Source organism: Cynara cardunculus, unplaced genomic scaffold (assembly GCF_001531365.2).
Source record: "Cynara cardunculus var. scolymus isolate 2C unplaced genomic scaffold, CcrdV1 Un_Scaffold_3769, whole genome shotgun sequence".
Lineage (NCBI taxonomy): Eukaryota > Viridiplantae > Streptophyta > Magnoliopsida > Asterales > Asteraceae > Cynara > Cynara cardunculus.
The window spans coordinates 17,628-37,333 of record NW_020201606.1 but is presented as its reverse complement, the minus strand read 5'-3'; the positions used below and the strand labels follow the sequence as shown (position 1 = coordinate 37,333).

General features: G+C 34.2%; 1 protein-coding gene across 1 annotated transcript; it reads right to left on the bottom strand.

The window, feature by feature from the left end:
• Positions 1 to 9,775: 9,775 nt before the first annotated feature.
• Positions 9,776 to 19,424, bottom strand: LOC112503770 (wall-associated receptor kinase 3-like). The gene is made up of 3 exons (XM_025107772.1): positions 18,488 to 19,424; positions 12,082 to 12,243; positions 9,776 to 11,197 (listed from the first exon to the last, which is right to left on the bottom strand). Exons 1-3 carry the CDS (start codon positions 19,413 to 19,415, stop codon positions 9,972 to 9,974), a joined length of 2,316 nt encoding a protein of 771 aa, XP_024963540.1. The 5' UTR covers positions 19,416 to 19,424; the 3' UTR covers positions 9,776 to 9,971.
• Between the last annotated feature and the right edge of the window lie 282 nt (positions 19,425 to 19,706).

Sequence of the window (19,706 nt, the reverse complement as noted above, 5' to 3'; positions counted from 1 at the left end):
AGCTTTGTTTTGTGGCTTAATACAAGTGGAGTAGTATTCGAGTGGTTTCCCAGGCTAACCTTATATACAGGCCGCAATGCATGGAGTAAACTTCATTTTTGGTCCCATTACCATTAAACTTAAAAAGGTCACATCGACGTAATTAATTAAGTAACCAATTACTTCTATTATTATATATGTACATAGAATATACTTGTACAATATGTACGTTAATATTACCTTGAAAAGAGATTGTTAATCAATAATTATAGGCAAAATGGACCCTCTAAACTCCATGAGTAAAAAAGGACTCTCGAAAATATATCAGTAAAAAGGTCCATCAAATCTCTCTCAGTAAAACAGGGCGGCCCTTGAGAATATTTCGACGATATATAGCTTTTAAAAGAAAAAAGGTTAAACAACAAATAATTGCTCTTATGTTATATAGCTGTTTGAGAAGGCAAAAATAAACAATGAAAATACACATCATTTTTAATATAAAATGATTAATTACTTTTATTACTTTTAGATATTTGTAAATAAAGATAAAAATTAAAAACTATATATCCATAAATTCCAAAATATATTTTTATTCAGTAGCACTGTTAATTTATTCTATTATAATTTTGGTTGTTATAAATTCATAATTTAAAGTAAATATATGATGAATTGAATGTATTATTAAAGGAAAATTTTGATGAATGTGAGATGATGTTTGCAAAATAAAAAGGTTTATGGAATACTGATTCGTTATAACAAAAAAATATGTGAAAATTTATAGAACAATGAAGTGTTGGATACGTTAAATAATTATCCCAATATTCATTGTATAGACGTGTTTATAATATGTTCAAGATTCATAAATTGATAATGACATGCGTGTGTTTTGGTTATTAATTTAGTTGTCTTTCGACATACCAAAACTAAATTCTTATTTGATTAATCATAAACTGTCATGTCTGTCTAACGTGTATAGTAAGTTCCTAGGCAAATAATCCACGTCATCACACAATAATTCTGGTAAAAATTACAAGTGGGGTACCTTTCCTTGTAGAATTTAAAATTTTTCTCGACCTGAGTCAAATCAAACCTAGTCTTGTCTAACTTGTAAGCCTACCATGGTATTTTGAAAGGCCACGAGACGTATAGTTTTCAAACTTGCGTACTTTAAACGATATATAGAAAATTATCACATGTGTCAACATGCCAGTGGCAAAAATATTTTATGGATTATAAAAGGGGTTGCTTATTTTCTCTGGTCAATTTTCGTATTGTGCAAAATTACACACCAATGTCCATTTGATATAATACAAGGTATCTTTGGCCGTTGTTTATTGGATAGATTCCTTTTAATCCACTAAAGATTTGTTTTCAATCTTGATAGTTACATCATAGCATATCGATCATGGAAATATTATTTCTTTAATTCAATTTTTTTATTATTATAATTTAATTTAGGTTTAATAAAAAAGTAATTTATTTTTTATTTAATAATATAATTTTTTTATAAAGATAATAATTAAGTATTCTGTTAGAACATAGTGATTATACTAATTATATTTTAGATTTTTTAATATTAAAATGAAATGTTTATCTTCCACTATGCTAAATTGTGATAGTCACTAATTAGTTTCTTTCTCTTGCTAATGAGTAGGCTTTAATTTTTTCATATGATCTGATTAATGAAAATGTCCATTCTGCTGTAGTTTATTGATCATAAAGGTGCATGAATAGCGCAGTTATAATGGCACGTTGTGTCATTCCGTTAGTAACTAATATGAAATTAGCCATGTCTATATGAACCAACACTTTTGTTACGTTGTTCTGCTGTCTTAGAAGAATGAAGGTTTGTTCATTTTCGTTCATTTAACTAAACCGAACAAACACAAACGGTAAACGAACGAAAATCTTTGTGTTTGTGTTCGTTCGTTTAGAAATTAGGTGTGTTCGTGTTCGTTTATGTTTGTTCGTATATGCTAAACGAACGTAAACGAATCGACATAAATGATGGGGCTAAACGAACATAAATAAATATTATTTGAATTCAAAGTAAACAAATAAAAGATTATATATTAAATTTAATATATAAACAAATATAAATGAACGGTAAATGAACGAACGTTCACAAACATAAATGAACGAACGTTCACAAACATAAATGAACGAACAAGACTCTTGTTCATGTTCGTTCGTTTAATTAAACGAACAAAAAAATTTGTTCATATCCGTTTATTTGTTAAATAAACGAACTTCCTGCCAAACAGTTTGCTGAACGTTCGGTTTATTTACAGCCTAATTGAAATAATGTATATTTATAAGTGAACACTATACATATATTATGAGAATAAAATAAAGCCGGTAAAAAAATTAAAAAGCATGCGGAAACGGGCATCAAACAAAAGATGACATAATTAGGGATGGTAATGGGGCGGGGATGGGGCGGGGACCCCAATACCCATCCCCGTCCCCGATCCCTGTATGTGTCCCCGTCCCCGTCCCCGTCCCCACCGGGGATTGTGATCACATCCCCATCTCCGTCCCCAACGGGGAACGGGGATCCCCAACGGGGAAACGGGGATTTTTTTTAATATTAAAATAAGACTTAAACAAGACCAAAAAGTTTAAACTAATTAATATTATCAAAGTTTACGTCAAACATATTAAAACTACATCGAGTAATATCCGAAAGAACCAAAACATATCAAGTAAATTTCTATACTATCTACCATAAAAAAAAATAAAACAACCACTTGTTAGTTGTTCCTTGTTTCCTTCCATCTCATTCTTATCACCATGTATGTTCTCGTTATCCGAAGTTTCCATCTAAAATTAAAAAGTKTGTATATGATAATGACATAATATGAATGAAAAAACCATTAATGAGAATCTATAATAAACTTACAAAATACAAACTTAAAAGCATCAAAAATTAATGAAAGATACTCAGTATGTATGTATACCTAATTTGTTTAAATAAATTGACCAACCACAATAATATATCAATTTGGTCCACATTAGTTCACAAATCAAGAAGGCAAGTAGGTAAATAGGTAAGGTAATTAGGTAAAGACATCATTTACCAACACTTCTGTAATTGAACAATCAGAGTCATCATTTCAAGGTAATCAAATCTATGAAATAACACATCCATTTATAAAACCTTCATTTTGTTTGATGAATTGATGCAGGTCATCAATTTGACATCCTATAAGATTACAACTTCTTAATTAGGCATTACCTCTTTCGCAGCACGGAACTCCTCTAGCTTATCACTTACCAMCACTTCTGTCAGTTTCACATCTCCACTGCAGCAATCAYCAACAAGAAATATACCCGTGTCAGAAACTATGATAGAAAACTTGTAAATCATGTGAACTTACAAGAAGTGAAGATGAAGAATACAAGACATAACACACCAGGGAGAGGCCGAGAGGGAGAGCCGAAGAGGGAGTAGGGTTGTCGCCGTGAGGGAGAGCCGAAGATGGAGTAGGGTTGTCGCCTGTCGCCGTCGCCGTGGGCCTGTCGCAGTGGGCCTGTCGCCGTCGCCTGTCGGGAGAGAGCAGTGCAGCGCCGTGCGTGGAGCGGTCTGGAGGAAAGAGCAGCAGCGTCGGCCGCCGTGCGTGGACTGGAGGTCCTGGACTTGGAGGAGAAATGGAGAGATATCAGATATCAAAGCCGATTAGGTTCTACGATTTAGGAGAAAAGTGTTAAGTGTGTGGAGTGTGGACTGGGCTGGAGGAAGGATGCATTCATTAACATTTTACAGCCCAAAGCCCAAATTTTTATAAAACATATATATATATATAAAACGGGTACGGGGCGGGGCGGGGAGTGCTATACCCGTCCCCGGCCCCATCCCCGGATTGCTTCAAGCGGGGATCCCCGTCCCCGTCCCCGGGACCCGGTTTTTCGGGAAATCCCCGTCCCCGATCGGGGCGGGTGGACCGGGTTACCCGACGGGTCGGGGTCCATTACCATCCCTAGACATAATGTTTGGTTTTAATATATTTTTAATTAAAATAATAATTATATATGAAAAAAATAATTTCTTTAAAAAAAGGAGTTATTCTATGTAGTTCACTATAATAAAATTGGGTTAATGGGACGTCCCTAATCTCTAAGCGTCTTAATAAACCGCTTTGTATGACTTAATTTGTAGGACTAAAATATAAAAACTTTCTATTTAAAGGCGTTGTAATAAGTTTATATGACGTTTTTACGCGTTTTTACAAGTTTTTAGGACATTTTTAATACAAAGCGTCGGATTGGCAACTTTATAAGATACTTTTGAGAAAGTGTTCTATAAACTCAAATTTTTATAGGACACTTGTTTTATAAGACAGTTTTTCAAATAGTGTCGGACGCTTTATATTAAAAATGTTCTAAAAAAAACTTATTAAGACATCAAAAAAAATCATACAAAATTATTACAACGCTTTTAGATAGGACATATTATTTTTTGGTCCTATAAACTAACTCCTATAAAGAGTTCTATTAAGACGCTTAGAAATTGGGAGCATCCTATAAATCTAATTTTGTTGTAGTGGTTTAAAGAAAGAAAATTAATAAAAAATAGTAGGGGTAGATTTGATAGGGGTGTTCATCAGTTGAAATCCAATGGATTTAGGTGGATCCAATCCGATCCAATCATCGATTGGATGTTGGATTTTGTCATCCGATCCAATCCGATTAACATTGGACATTCGATTCGATTTAAATCCGATGGATGATTGGAACATATTGCTTCCATCCATTGAATTTTTTTAATGGTTATCCATTGGATTGGATTGATCCGTCCAATCTTTTGATCCAATTCTCAACCAATTAATCTATCATTTCAACCAATTATTTATATATTTTCTTAAGTTATTAAATAAACAATGTATATAGATATCAACTAAAAAAGAATATCGTGAAATGTTAATAATTATATATAGTTATTAATTGAATATTAGTTGGATGATAATTGAATGTTTATTGGATTGGATCGGTTTAGTTTTATTGGATGATAGATTACCATCCAAGAACCGATTGATTCGATTTGGATGTTGAACTTTTTGGATCCGATCTGATCCGATTACAATTGGATATCCGATTTTGGTTGATAGATTCTAATTGTATCGGTCGATTTAAATTGGATCGGATGATTTTCTGCACACCCTAAGATTTGGTACGGTACCGAGTTTTTTTTCTTCAATATCGTGTACCAATCAATTATAATTGGTACGTAAAATCTTATATCATGTACCAACCAATCGATCTTGATTTGTATCACATTTTTTCGATTGGTACATGTGATTACTAGTTTTGTACCAACTTCAAATTACGTATATGAAAACTTGCACTTTCGTTCAAATTTAGAGTCACATTTTGAGTTAGTAGGTAATACATGTCGTGCTTGAGTGTTTTTTATTTGCGTGAAATAAATTTGTAAGCATTAATCAAATTTCCGAAACAAGTTAAAATTTACGATATCAAATTTTCAATACATCAAAAAAACAAAAACTAATAAATAATTAAATAAGTTGGTACCATTGAACTACCGTGATATGGGACTTCCAATACTGTGTGGCAACCAAGCTTTCATATGTGGTACGACACTACCAACCAATTATAGTTGGTACCGATTAAATTCATACCAATTTAATTGACACGATAGGTATAGTTATTGGTTGGTTTGATCTGATATAAAATTACCACCCTTAGAAAACAGGCGTGTGGATTGCAATTTTTAATTTCGTTTGATTCCAAATAAATTTACCCCTAATACATGCAACTACTTCATAACCGTCCATTCAATCTTCATTTAACTTGCAGAATTGTCACCGGTGTTTTTGAGTCGTTGATCATAAAGCTTGGACACCTAAATCAGTTCCCTAGGTCCCAAAAATACTTGTGATTCTTATTTAAATGTTTCCCGTATATGTTTGTGTGTCTATATTGTATTTATATGGAAGTTGAATTGTATTTCTACTTATAATAAAACAAAATATGGAATTTAATCCATCTTAGAAGTAAAAACTTTGCTCATGAAATGTATGTAATCCAAAAAGATAGAAGATAAGTGAGCGTGGATGGAGAGAGTTATTAGTGATAATATGATATTGATTCTTTAGTAGAAGACACGGTCAACTCCAAGTCTTTTCCAAGAATAGTCTATTTAATCAAATAGGATCGTGGAAAAGCGGTCGGTAATTACCAACTGTTCATTATTGTAACAACTCACCCCACATATAACTCATGATTCATATAATACAAAAGTTCAACAACTTTTAAACACAACTTGACGTAACATGAATATAACCGATTCAATTGTTATGTAATAAACCGCTCTCACAAAAAAATTTAGTCAACACATAATCAGATATAAAACATCTGATCTCTCATCACAACTTTCCCTTTCCTTTACCATCCGGATGAATCCGACCTGAAATGCATATTTTGAAAAACATAAGAAGGGTTAGATCATAAGGTCTAGTGAGTAATTCTCTGATAGTTTACACAACCAAAATCACCAAAAACATTTAGTATATCAAAAAGTCACTTTCACTTTATCATATTATACCACCCTTATTCTAAATACACCTCTCCTGAGTATGTCACCCTTATCTCAGTATACACCTCTCCTGCCAATGATATCACATTTTTTCCAATATATACCTCTCCTGCATATAACAATATCAAATTCAATCATACCCACAAATAACAGTTGAGTGTATCAAAAATCAACTAAAATCATAACCCACATATTTCATATAGATGATGAGTAACATAAAACACGAAAGTTGTTATGGCTGCCATCTAACATCTTATATCAAAGAATTCTTTAATTTTAGTTTCTAAGTAATATTATCAAAAAAAAAATCAAATTACAATGTTGGTTAACATCTTATATGATTATTAAAATACATTTTTTTTCTACTGATAATTTTATTAACTCGTTCGATCATTTCTATATATATGCTTTATAATTTTTATTTGTAGTACCCAATAAACTAATAACTAGACTAATTTTTGCCATACTTCATAATTTTTATTTGAAGTTAATAAAAGGTAAGTATTACATACATCGTTATTGACGATGTCATTAAGCCCTCCCATCATTTTCATATCCACGTCAATAAAATTATTTAACGAGCTTATTGACATTTGCACTTGTCGTTGATATAAAATGGTATCTCAAGCATTAATATTATTATTTAATTAACAATATTATTGATATTTACACTTGCTGATATCAAGTGGTGTCATGCAAAAGAAAATGAAGGTCCACGACGCATAAAATGAAGAAAAAAGTATGTACCAACCAAGATCCGAAGAATGACTCAAACCATTGCAAAATTTAAATTGATTAACGGAAAACTACTTAAATTGTACCTTCGCAACCCGGAGATAGATAGGGATTTCCCTGATAGCCTTCTTTGCAGATGCAGCGATACCCACAGCTCTCCCTTGAAGAGTTAACACACGTACTATTTGAATGGCAAGTAAAACCGCCCATTGGTTCGGCTTCATTACAAACTCAAATTACCAATTGCCCATTCAAGCACTATTGGGACATTAGCTTCAACCCTATCGATGAAGGAAGTATCATTCAAATATGTTGCACCTTAAACTTGAATACATCCTCATCACCAAAGAAGGCATATGTCCAAGGATCAACATACCTTGTACTGTTTGCGATGTCTGAATCCTGTAAGGTGCCAAGCTAAGTCTAATAGTACTTGATATCTTTGGGTATGGATGATTGACAACAACCACTCGCTGAACATTTGCCGGTTAAAGCATCTTCAGGTTCTGAGAAAAAGACCATACAACCTGTAGACACGTCCCTAGACTTAGTTCGTGAGGTCAGCCAAGCAAAATCATTACAACCGATCACTGTGAACTTTTTTACTTCTTATAACGTGTACGACCAATTTGTATAATCCGCAGATACATCGAATAAACTTGTAGCCACCATATTCGAGATGTGGAGTGTGGAATCAGATATTTGTTTAATCGAGTTGTAATCCGTTTTTCTAATAGAGGCCTTTGGAGGGTCTGAAGAAGTGTTGTAGTGAATGTCAAACCCATCGCCTATTGAACAATTTGAGTTGGTGCCAATACCAAAAGGGTAGGGGACAATTAAGTCTCCCCATCGACTATCACAACCTGGCTTTGCTAAGTTGGTAGCATTAACGAGGCTGTAGGTTTTAGAGGTGGGATACTTACCAGCTGTTGCAAACGAGAACATTAGAAATATTTCAACATTAAAACAAGGGTTTTCATGGCTTTGTTTTGTGGCTCCAGTTAGAATTTTTGGGTGTTTCGATTGTTTGGATTACTGAAAGTTATGATTCACATTCAGATTGATTTATTTCGATGGTACAATCGAAACTTCAATCGGATAAATTTCAGTAATTCGAACAGAGAATCGATGTTATGAATCTATCTGTACCTTCGGAAAAACAAATGACCAATACGAAAAAAAGAATTCAAAAACTGTCAAACGACATTTTCAGAACCACCAAACCGGGTTTAAAAAACAGGGCCAACAACCGGGTTCAAAATCACAAATTCAGATTTTCGTGCATTTTCCATATAGAAACATTAACCCGGATTTTCAGCTCGACTCCATCCAGGGGCTCTGCCCCTTGGACCCCTCTACCATGGGCGCTGCCCCGGACCCCCGTCGTTTAGGGGCTTCGCCCCTAAACAAGGGTATACTTTAAATCGAAATAAACTCAAATAAGTGTGCACTCCGCACCACCCTTACTTGGTCAATATTTATCAAGATTACATTGGTCAACAAAATAATCTCATTATACTTAAATGATATTGGTGATACAAATTACCAACAACTCCAGGTGGAGGAGCATTTATGGGGTTTTCAGTCTAAATTTATGCAGGCCATAATCCATGTTGATATGATATATTAATTCAATAACTATTTGTATCTTTTCAGTTTTACCACAATAACAAACATTATAGTAGTATATGATGCTATCAAAATCTGCAGTTGAGTCTTGAGATTTTAGACGTGCAATTGAGGAACAGAAAAAAATTGGGTTACAGTTAAATAGAAAAAATTGTCAAAACAACACAACTAATGATATTCGTTCAAGAATAGCCTCCGACGGCTAAGTTAGACGTCATTAAGAGTTAAATTTTATGTATATGAATAGATGAAAAGAGCAAACCCATCATATGGTGTAATATACAGAGAGTTTCGCAGATCTAGGATTTTGTTTTGGTACGGTATCATAAAATAATTATCATAATATATTATAAAACATAAATTAATTCTAAAATAACTATATGAATTTCATATTTAGCTATTTTGGTTCGATTAAATATTTGAGTGATTAAAGAATTGATACGATAGTTTTTTTTCTTTTCAAAAATTTATCTTTTGAAAACTTTAAAACTTATTAATTGTTGGTGTATTTCGAGTTCTCCACTTGATGATTTTACATGATCGTATCAAGATGCAACATATATAATAACCTTAAAAATAAACAAATTAACATAGACACTTTGCCCAAAAGATTAGAGATTCACACCTCACAAAAAATGAAAAGGATGTATAGTTTATTTGGCATATATAGATATCATATTATAAAAAACTGGAGAGGGCTGTGAACTATATTCCAAGTAATAAGAGGGGAAGTATGGCACAAGGAAAAAGGAGAGAACCATGCTGAATGAGTCATTTTAAAGAATTATAGCAACAGGTACATGGATGCCCACTCTGGAATTCATAAGACAACTTTAAAAAGTTGTCCTCAATGTACACATACACATAATAGTTTCATATTAATTAATCAGATAACAGTACATTGAATATATGGAAGGTGCAATCATAACAAAGGTCTGAATATTATACATGGAGCACTTTATAATACACAATAGACCGAGATAAACTGAAATATTTATGTAAATTGTATGAAACTTCAAACACGAGAAATAGACACGAATGGTAGATGAAACATCCATTCACTACTAAATTGTTAACGAGGACTTTGCACTTCACTCAGCATGCCTCTTATTCTAGTAGTGCTAGAACTACTTTCTCCAAAAGTGTCACTATTAGTGATAAGAGGAACTTCGTAAAGATCATTTGGTTTATTTTCAATCATTAAGCTACTCAGTTCAATGTAGTTGTCTTCGCTAACCCAAGGATGCTTGCGAAACTTCCTCAATGTCTCAAGCTCTACTGCCACTGTTTTCATGTTGGGTCGTTTCTCACCTAATTGGTTAAGGCATCTACATGTCAAGTCACATGTTGCTTTTAACTGCTCATCAGTTGCCTCCTTTACCACTTCAAATTCAAGAATTTCAAGAATTTGGTTTTCCTTCATTGCCTTTTCAAAATATGTTGCAAGAGATTGCTCCGCTAGGCATCTTTCACCAGCAATGGGTTTTTTTCCTGTTAGGAGTTCTGCAAGAACCACTCCAAAGCTATACACATCACTCTTATCGGTTAGTTGCCCTGTACGCAAATATTCAGGATCCAAGTATCCCAACGTCCCTTGGACAAGTGTAGTGACTTGATTATGATCACCTAGCGGGATTAATCTTGAAGCACCAAAATCTGCAATTTTTGCGGTGTAACTCTCATCCAACAAGATGTTACTAGACTTCACATCTCTATGTATAATTGGCATTCTTGCATCACTATGAAGATAAGCAAGAGCACCAGCCGATTCATGTGCTATCCTTAGACGACTATCCCAAGACAATCTTGCTACACCACTTTTTCTACTATGGATGTGATGATGAAGAGTGCCATTAGAGATAAATTCATAAACTAGCAATGGAACATCAGTTTCCAAACAACATCCCAAAAGCTGCACCACATTTTGATGATTGATTTGTGTAAGAATTACCATTTCATTTATGAATTGCTCCCTTTGTCTTTGATCCAATCTTTGGGACTTCTTGATTGCAACAACACGATTATCTAGTAGAGTTCCCTTGTACACGATGCCATTGCCTCCTCTACCAAGAATGTTATGTTCTGCATACTTATCAGTCGCTTGTTCTAGATCTCCAACACCGAAAAGTTTCATGGCACCGACCCCTACGCCACTCTTGGTTTTAAGTTTCTCTTCCAAAAGCATGCCCCCATTTTGTTCAAAAAATTTCTCCCTAAGCATAACAAGCTTCTTTTTCTTGACCACGAAGTATGACACCAATAATACAATAAGTATTGTGAGTAATCCACATCCCATACCTATATATATGTAATTATAGGCACATTAATTACCATTACTTGAAGTGTTTGGTTTAAAGGTCTGTTTAGAAAGCATTGAAAGTGATATATGAAACCAACAAAAATTGAGGAGAAATGGTCTGAGTGTAGCTGATGTGTGAATCTAACATGCCCCCTCAAAGGTGGCTAGATGACTACAAATCCCCAAACTTTGTCAAGTGTCTACAGTGGTAGCTTTTGGCTCTAATACCTTGTGATAATATGTCATATGTTGAACCTAATTTAGATTACTTTTTGATAGAGCTTTTGAGAAGAGAAATGAAGTTCTAATACATCTTGAGAAGAAATGGTTCAAATATAGCCCACTTAAGACTCTAACAAAGACCAAATCGAGAGATTATGTGTTTATACAATTTTAATAACCAAATAACCTAGTTTTTCATCAGGTGTGACACTAGGAGGATAGATTCCTAATGTCAGTTTCTCCAAAACTAAGAAAATAAAATAATACTTTTTTTATCTCAAAATAAATGTTTATAATAAAAAAGATACATTTTTAAAAATGTGTAAATATAAATTTTCTCCATTACATTTTTTAGTTAACTAAATGACAGTTTTACACTTACCAATAAATATAAATTTTCTCCATTTCGCAATTAAGTGTAAAATTGGAAAATAGATATTTACTTTCAAAAATAGACATTTATTTAAGGAAAAACTAAAATAAAAATATAAAAACTTATTTTGAAAGGAAGAAAGTAATAAAAGACAAGTTTTATGTCCAACAAAGGCTAGTAGCAAAAATGGTAAGATTGTTTTAATATGCATGTGTTTAGTAATAATCTTTGAACAGTACAATTTTTTGCACAAAAAGTAAATATTTAAGGTAAATGAGCAAGAATTACCTATCGATAACACCAAAGGGTGGAATGGTTTACGTCGACAACCATCTTGTATTTTGGCATCACCCGAATGCCCTCGTTTACATTTGCATGTGTAATTCCCCTCAGTATTAAAACAAGTTCCATAACATGGAAACTTGTCCGGATGCTTACACTCATCAATATCTAAAAATTAATAAAGGAGATTTCGATAAGTTGTCAAGGTTAAGTAACTAAATCATAGTTCTTGGTAACAAAAAACATTAATTCTTTCATTAATTAAAGTAAATCCTTTTTTGGGGGACAGATAGATATAGAATAGAATAAATAGTTCTTAGTGGATAACATAGAACACTAGGTTATAAACTTAAAATAGTACTATAATATTGATATTTATAAACTTAAACATTTGGGTTAATTATAATATAAATTTGATTACGAAAGTTGATATCCTTTGCCCCTTTATAACTTTATGTGTATAAAAATTGTTAAACAGCTATTATAAAAAAGTTTTCATATGAGTTATGATTTAATTTATTGTGAACCATGATTTCATATATGGATTATGATATGTATTGTGAATTATGATTTCATATATGTAGTCATCTAATAATCACATATGAATCCTTTCATATTTAGACCGAGAAAGATTCGGATTTGCCTGGTTCATTCATGTCCAAAATGCCAAAGAGTTCAAGCATGGGTTAAATAAAATCTGGATAGGGTGATACAAACTCTTCGTTAGTATAGAGAAATTCAAAAGAAATCAAGTTGTGGAGAAGAGAATGAAGGAAGATTATCAACCTGCAAAGGGTCTCGATCAAGTTGCTAACCGGGGTAGGAACCAAAAAACTTAAAAGTGGCCAAGAGTACCTCAGGTGAGTCCAAAGGAAAACATGTTTTGTTTAATCTAGTTTCAAACTCCTCTTCGCCTATAAATTTGAACTACAAAATATTTCTAACATCTAAGGAAAACTCAAATGTTGTTTGTTACCTAGAAACTCTCTTTGTCGCCAAAGTTAAAACGGTGCAGGCTCTTTTCAAGTTGACGAATTTATGTTCCTCAGAAGGACTGAAAGACTTCAAGTTTAAATACCTCGGAGGCCGATGGGTCCTAATCCAATGCCCAGATTATGCTAGGATGGATCATGCCTCCAAGTTCAATAGACTTTACAAATGGTTCTCTTCCTTCAAAAAATGGACTAAGGAGTTAGAAGTATATGAGATACCGGTTTGTGTTAACATCGAAGGTGTCCCCCCGAGAGCATGGAACCCAAAAACCTTCATCTCCATTGCCTACAAATGGGGTGAAGTAGTAATTTTCAAACCTCGGTGGAACTTTGAAACCAACTTTAGGAGATGAAAGTTTGCATCATAACTAAAAATTTCAAAATCATCTCGGAGGCTGAGGAAATCCTAGTCGATGATAAAGTAGTAACAGTTCGAATACCCGAAGAAGAACGATTAACTCTTCCTTGGGAATCGATATCCAACCCCGAGGAGGAAGAAAAGATGGAAAGTGATAAGAAGGATGATGAAGATCTTCTTTGTAGCTACCCGACCCTAAGGGAGGTACTTGTAAGGGATCAATAAGCAACCGCGTGATGAACGAACTACATCTGTTTTCCCTTTTCGGGACATACATCATTTTTATTTTATGAGACTCGAACATCATCCGTTGCAGTAATTGCATTCGTAGAGAATTGACCAACACCTTAAAGGAAGTCTTCTCTACTGACTTCGACCTAGATCTGGAGATACAAAAAACCATGGAGGTAGGCAAGATGGTGGGGATAAAATTGGATAGAGCATCATCATAGTTGGAAAACAACATATTTTGACAAGGTGTGTTCCGAACTGGTCAATGAATTTTCTCTCAATAAACTGTAAGGGGTGGGGAGCGATTACAAATCAAAATGAATTTACGACCTGTGCAAATCTCATCACATCAATTTTCGCCCTTCAAGAAACATAGGCTTCCAATTTGTCTGCAGTTCAAATAGAAAGCATGTGGGGACTCAGAATTCGATCATGTAGAGACTAAAGCAATTTGGAGGACAAGAGAAACTATGTCAATATGGGACCGGAAAGTCTTCTCTTAGATCGAAAACCATATGCGATGAAAGGTTTGTAGTATTCTTTGAACTTGTATTCCTAAGTTGGAAGCATGTTGTGTAATCAATGTCTACACTGCAAAATCCTTCAATGAGTTCATCCTTAACGGAGACCTCATTGACATGCTAATTACTGGTAGAAAATACACTTGGTCAAATTCAATGGGTTCCAAATTAAGCAAGCTAGACAGATTCATCGGCTCAAGAAAATTCATTGACCTTTGGCCAAACTTGAAATGTACGATTCTTGCTAGTGATAAATCTGATCATAGTCCAATCGTCCTCAAAGAGGCCGCCGCAAACTATTGTCCGACCCCGTTCATAGTGTTTAACTCTTGGTTCTTTCTGAAGGATTTTAGATCATTGGTAGAGCATGTTTTGTGTGCAGATCGATAAACGAGGTGGGAAAATAAATTGGTTGATTTGAGGAATAAGTTGAAAATGTTAAAATCTCATACCAAGAAGTGGTGGTCTGATAAAAAGAGCTCTCTAGAGGTTACCAAAAAGAAAGCATTAGAGGCGATTCATGAAGTAGAAGAACGCATCGAAACCAGACTTAGTGACTCGGAATAGATCGAGAATAAACAAGATCCTAACTAAAGGAAGATGGGCAGAGGAACCGAGCGAGGTGAAAAAAAATGATTTTTGTTCTTTCTTCAAAAATAGTCTGGGATCTCAGTCCAGCCCAGGTGCAGATTCATCAAGGAAGGTCTTAAAAAACTCTTTAGCGAAGAGGTAATCTCTCTCGATAGTCCGGTCACCGAGGATGATTATTAGCAGTGATGTCGTTGAGGCGGTAAAAGAATTCTTTAGATCAAGATGGCTCCCATCCGGGTGCAGTTCTTCGTATATATGTCGTATCCCTAAATCTGTAAACTCCCATATCTGAAACCTATCAGTCTCGTTGGTTGCATATACAAAATCATCACCAAAATCCTTGCAAACAGAATAAATAGAGTCATCAACTCCATTATTAATGACTCACAATCAACTTTCATGAAAGGTAAATACATTCTAGACGAAGCTCTGAGCGCCAACGAAATAATACTTGGGCTAAAAACAATAAAAGAAAGATCCTTTTTCTTCAAAGCTGATTTCGAGAAAGCGTTTGACATTGTGGAATAATGCTATTTGGACGAGATCAAGGAAGGCATGAGCTTCTCGATGAATTGGAGGAAATTGATTAAAGTTTGCTTTCACTCAACTACGATATTGGTTTTGGTTAATGGTGGGTCTCCAACCTTAGAATTTTGGCTTCGGAGAGACCTCAATCAAAGGGATCCTTTATTCTCTTTCTTTTTTCATCATTGCTACGGAAGGTCTTCATGCTATCATGTCGAAGACCAAGAACAAAAACCTAGTTAAAGGCTTAAAAAAAGGCAACAATAATCTTTCTATAAACCATCTTTTTTATGCAGATGACACGAGGTTCATAAATGATTGGTCAGTAGAAGACAGGAGGAATATTCTAAGAACTTGAGATGTTTTTTTCTTACTTTAGGATTGCAGCTAAACATGATGAAAAGTGAACTATTTGGAGTATGTGTGGAGGAGAATGCCATCCAAAGGGTTGCTATGGAGATCAAATGCAAAGTTGGATGTCTTCCAAGTAAGTACCTCTGTGGTCCCGTTGGGAGAAAAAACATCGAGGGTTGAAACATGGGTTCCTGTTATGAAAATTTTCCGAAACATTATCGATTGGAGGAAGAAGTGTTTTGGTTCAAATTGTCCTAGGCAGTCTATCAACTTATTACCTCTCTTTATTCAAAATTCCTAAGACACTGTTTGATCACTTGGAGAGACTTCGTCGAAACTTTTTCTTGGGATCGGATGAAGATAATAGGAAGCTCCATTGCATAAACTAGTGAATAGTGCTGTGAAGTAAAGAAAATACGGGTCTATGTGTTAGAAGAAGCATTGTCATTTCTCATCGTGCTCTTTTGGCAAAGTGGGCTTGGAAATTCAAGGAGGACCCCAATTCAACTTGGGTGAAAGTCATAAAATCAATTTATGGCACTGAGGGTTACATTCGGATCATGGAGTTACAAATACTCTAGCCCATGGAGAAGCGTTATAGCTACTATATATACGTTGAGGTTTTTTGGCATTAACTTTAATGACATTTGTGTGAAATAGGTTGGGAATGGTTTAAAGACAACTTTTTGGACAAATCGATGGAAGGACTCTCACCTTTTGGAAATCGTTTTCCTAGATGTTATGCTCTGGAAAATGAAAAACATATAACAGTAGCGGACAGGCTAAAGATGAGCAACTCATGGGACTGGCGCAGACTTATTCGAGACGAAAACAAGGCATAAGATATCGATCATCTGAAAGAAATAATCAAGGACTACTTGTTGTCCGATAAACCCAGTAGCCAGAGTTGGGCTCTCGCCTCTAAGGGTCTGTTCTTTATTGGCTATTTGATATAGAATATCGAGAATACTTATTTGGGAGTGGGGGGAAAAAGGAGACATGTTGGAATTATCTGACACCCCCTAGAGTGAACATATTTATGTGCAGAGTGATGCTCGATAAAATCCCTTCCCAAGACAATCTCAATAAAATGAATGCGGACCTCCACAATATTCTATGTCCACTTTGCGGCTCCGAAACTGAAACTACCAGTCATCTCCTATTCAATTGCACCGTGGCGTCGGAGGTTTGGAGTTTTATTGAAAGACGGTGGTCAATATCCTTTCCTGGAGACAGGTCCATGGAATCGATGATCGACAGAATCAACTCTTCAAACGAGGACAATCATGTAAAGAACGCTCTAGAAGCAGTCTTCTTCACATGTTGTTACATTTTATGGTGTTTCCAAAATAGATATGTTTTCAATATTTCCTCTCCATGTAAAGATTCTCTTCTCAATCAGATTGTGGAGAAACCGTTTACTTGGATTTTGGCTAGGTGTAAAAAGAGCGTTAAATACTTGATTGTGTGGAGGTTCCAACCATATGGTTGTATCAGAAACTTGTAATGCATCTGTCTCTGATCATTTGCTAGCTTCTTGTTAGTATGTAATAAAAGTTATGGTGGTCGTTTAAAAAATACATGTGAAACCATAAGCATCAACTCTCTATAAAACAACTACAAAAAAAAAAACACTAATAACAAAAATAATTCAAGTAAATCCACAAAAAAATATGATCATTAAAGTAAATCAAATAAGGAAAACTCATTATCAGAAATAAAATATATATTTTAGTTGATAATAACCGTATCCCTTCCCTTAATGATGAAATTTAATATTAAATTGAAAAAACAAAAAATATAAAATACAAAAACCCTTATGATTAAAAATAAAATAAATTTTTAAACCTCTAAAATCGTGGAAGATCGACCGTTGTGATGGGGTTGCATGACTTTGAAACTTTGAGAGGTTTACAAGTGATTTGTGGGGTGTGTATATATATATATATATATATATATGTATATATATGGTGATAAAAGAGAGTGCAACATGTATCCCCAGCGTCTACGGATTATTCATCATGAATAATAAATCAATTTAACATAGATGATGATTGTGTGTTATTCATCATGAATATAATAGTATTATTCATCATGAATTTCACCTTCGTTATTCTTACCGAATGCCTTTCGTTATTCGTACTGAATGTGAACGTCGGGGATACGTGTTGTGCTCTCCAATGTCCCCTGGTTCACAACAAGAATCGGCTTGCAATTGATTGTTTCTCTCTCTCTGTCTATATATATATATATGTATATATATATAGGGTATATTTCAAATGCAACTATGTCTATTTGTACAACCAATGCAACCCAATTAATTGAGATATTTATAGAAATGATGGGAGTTCATTTATTATGATTTGAATATTTACGGAAGATTGATAGAGTTCAGTAATTATGATCAATATTTTATATTAGGAAACAATCAAAACTTATATGAAATCTCATATTCATCAAATTAAATGGACAGTTGAGATTGAGATTGTATTGGTTGTACAAATGTAAAAGATTGTATAATAACTCACATCTATATATATATATATTGCACGTTTCAAATACAATCTATCCTATTTGTACGGAATCAAGTTAGTTGTTTAAAGAATAAATGTAATCATTATTCTTTTTTCCTTAAACGAAGTACAATTTTAAATTAATAAAGAAAAACCAAATCGAGAATATGCAACGGCATACTGCGTTACTTTGAGGTTCAATTTAACTTATTTGTTAAGAAAAATTATATTTCTAAAACATATATCAAAATCCATTGAAGTTGAAGGATCCCATGTAATGAATATAAACAATTTGCTTTAACAATTGGAAAACAACGTAAAGCATACCTTTACAGCCAGGAGATAGATAGGGATTTCCTTCATAACCATCATTACAGATGCAACGGTACCCACGACTTTCCCTTGTAGAGTTAACACACTTGCTATTTGATTGGCAGGCAAAGCCATCCGTTGCTTCGACTTCAACGCAACTTAGATTACCAATAGCCCATTCAAGCACTATTGGGACTTCAGCTTCAATCTTTTCAGCCAAGAAAGTGTTGTTTAAATCTGTCTCACCTTTGAACTTGAATACGTTCTCCTCACCAACAAACGCATATGTACAGGGATTAAAGGATCTCGTATAGCTCATGTTGTCTGAATCCTCCATGGACTTGACCTGAGTTCTAAAGTAATTTATGTCTCGGGATATGGATGTTTCACAACAACCATTTCCTGAACATTGGTCACTTACAACATCCTGTGGTGTTGCACAAATGGCAGCACAACCTGTAAGCACATCCCTTGACTCTGTTCCTGAAATCAACCAAGCAAAATCATCGCAGCCAATGACTCTGAACTTATTTACTCCCGACAAGGTGTACGGCAAGTCGATGTAATTCACGCTGATATTGAAACCATTTGAAATTGTGCCATTTGGTAAATAGCACCTAGAAGACACGAGATTGGAAATCCGGATTGTGGAATCAGATATATGTGTAATTGAGGTGTAACTGTCTTCATAAATAGAGAGCTTTGGAGGATGTAACGAAGTATTACAATGGATGTGAAACTCAGGGCTTATAGAACAATTTGTGTTATTGCCGAAGCCAAAAGGGTAGGGAACAATTACATCTCCACACTGGCTGGAGCAGTTTGGCTTTGCTAAATTGGTAGAGTTAATGAGGGTGTATGTATCAGAGGTAAAATTTGTATCAGATGCAGTAAACAACGAGAGCATTTGAAGTAATACCCACATCAGAACAAAGGTTTTCATGACAGTGTTTTGTGGTTTACTTACGATGCAAGTGGAGTACGATTTGAGGGGTTTCTCAAGCTAACCTTATATAAGCTGTAACACATGTAATATATTTTTTTTTTTAATAAAAGAAAAAAAGAAGTCAATTGACTACTAAGTGCTTCTTGAGATGTAAAACAGAAGCAAAGAAAATACACAAAGAAAACTATAAATTAATATTAATTATAAGTTATTAACTAATTTTAATTATTTATTATTAAGTAATTCTAATTATAAGTTAATGCTAGATTCAAATTATTAATTAACTTC

Coding starts and splice junctions, on each gene's coding strand:
- LOC112503770 (XM_025107772.1), bottom strand. CDS start 19,415: ATGAAAACCTTTGTTCTGATGTGGGTATTACTTCAAATGCTCTCGTTG. Junction 12,244..18,487: donor TCTATCTCCTGGCTGTAAAG/GTATGCTTTACG, acceptor ATTAATTTTTAG/ATATTGATGAGTGTAAGCAT. Junction 11,198..12,081: donor CCCTTTGGTGTTATCGATAG/GTAATTCTTGCT, acceptor ACATATATATAG/GTATGGGATGTGGATTACTC.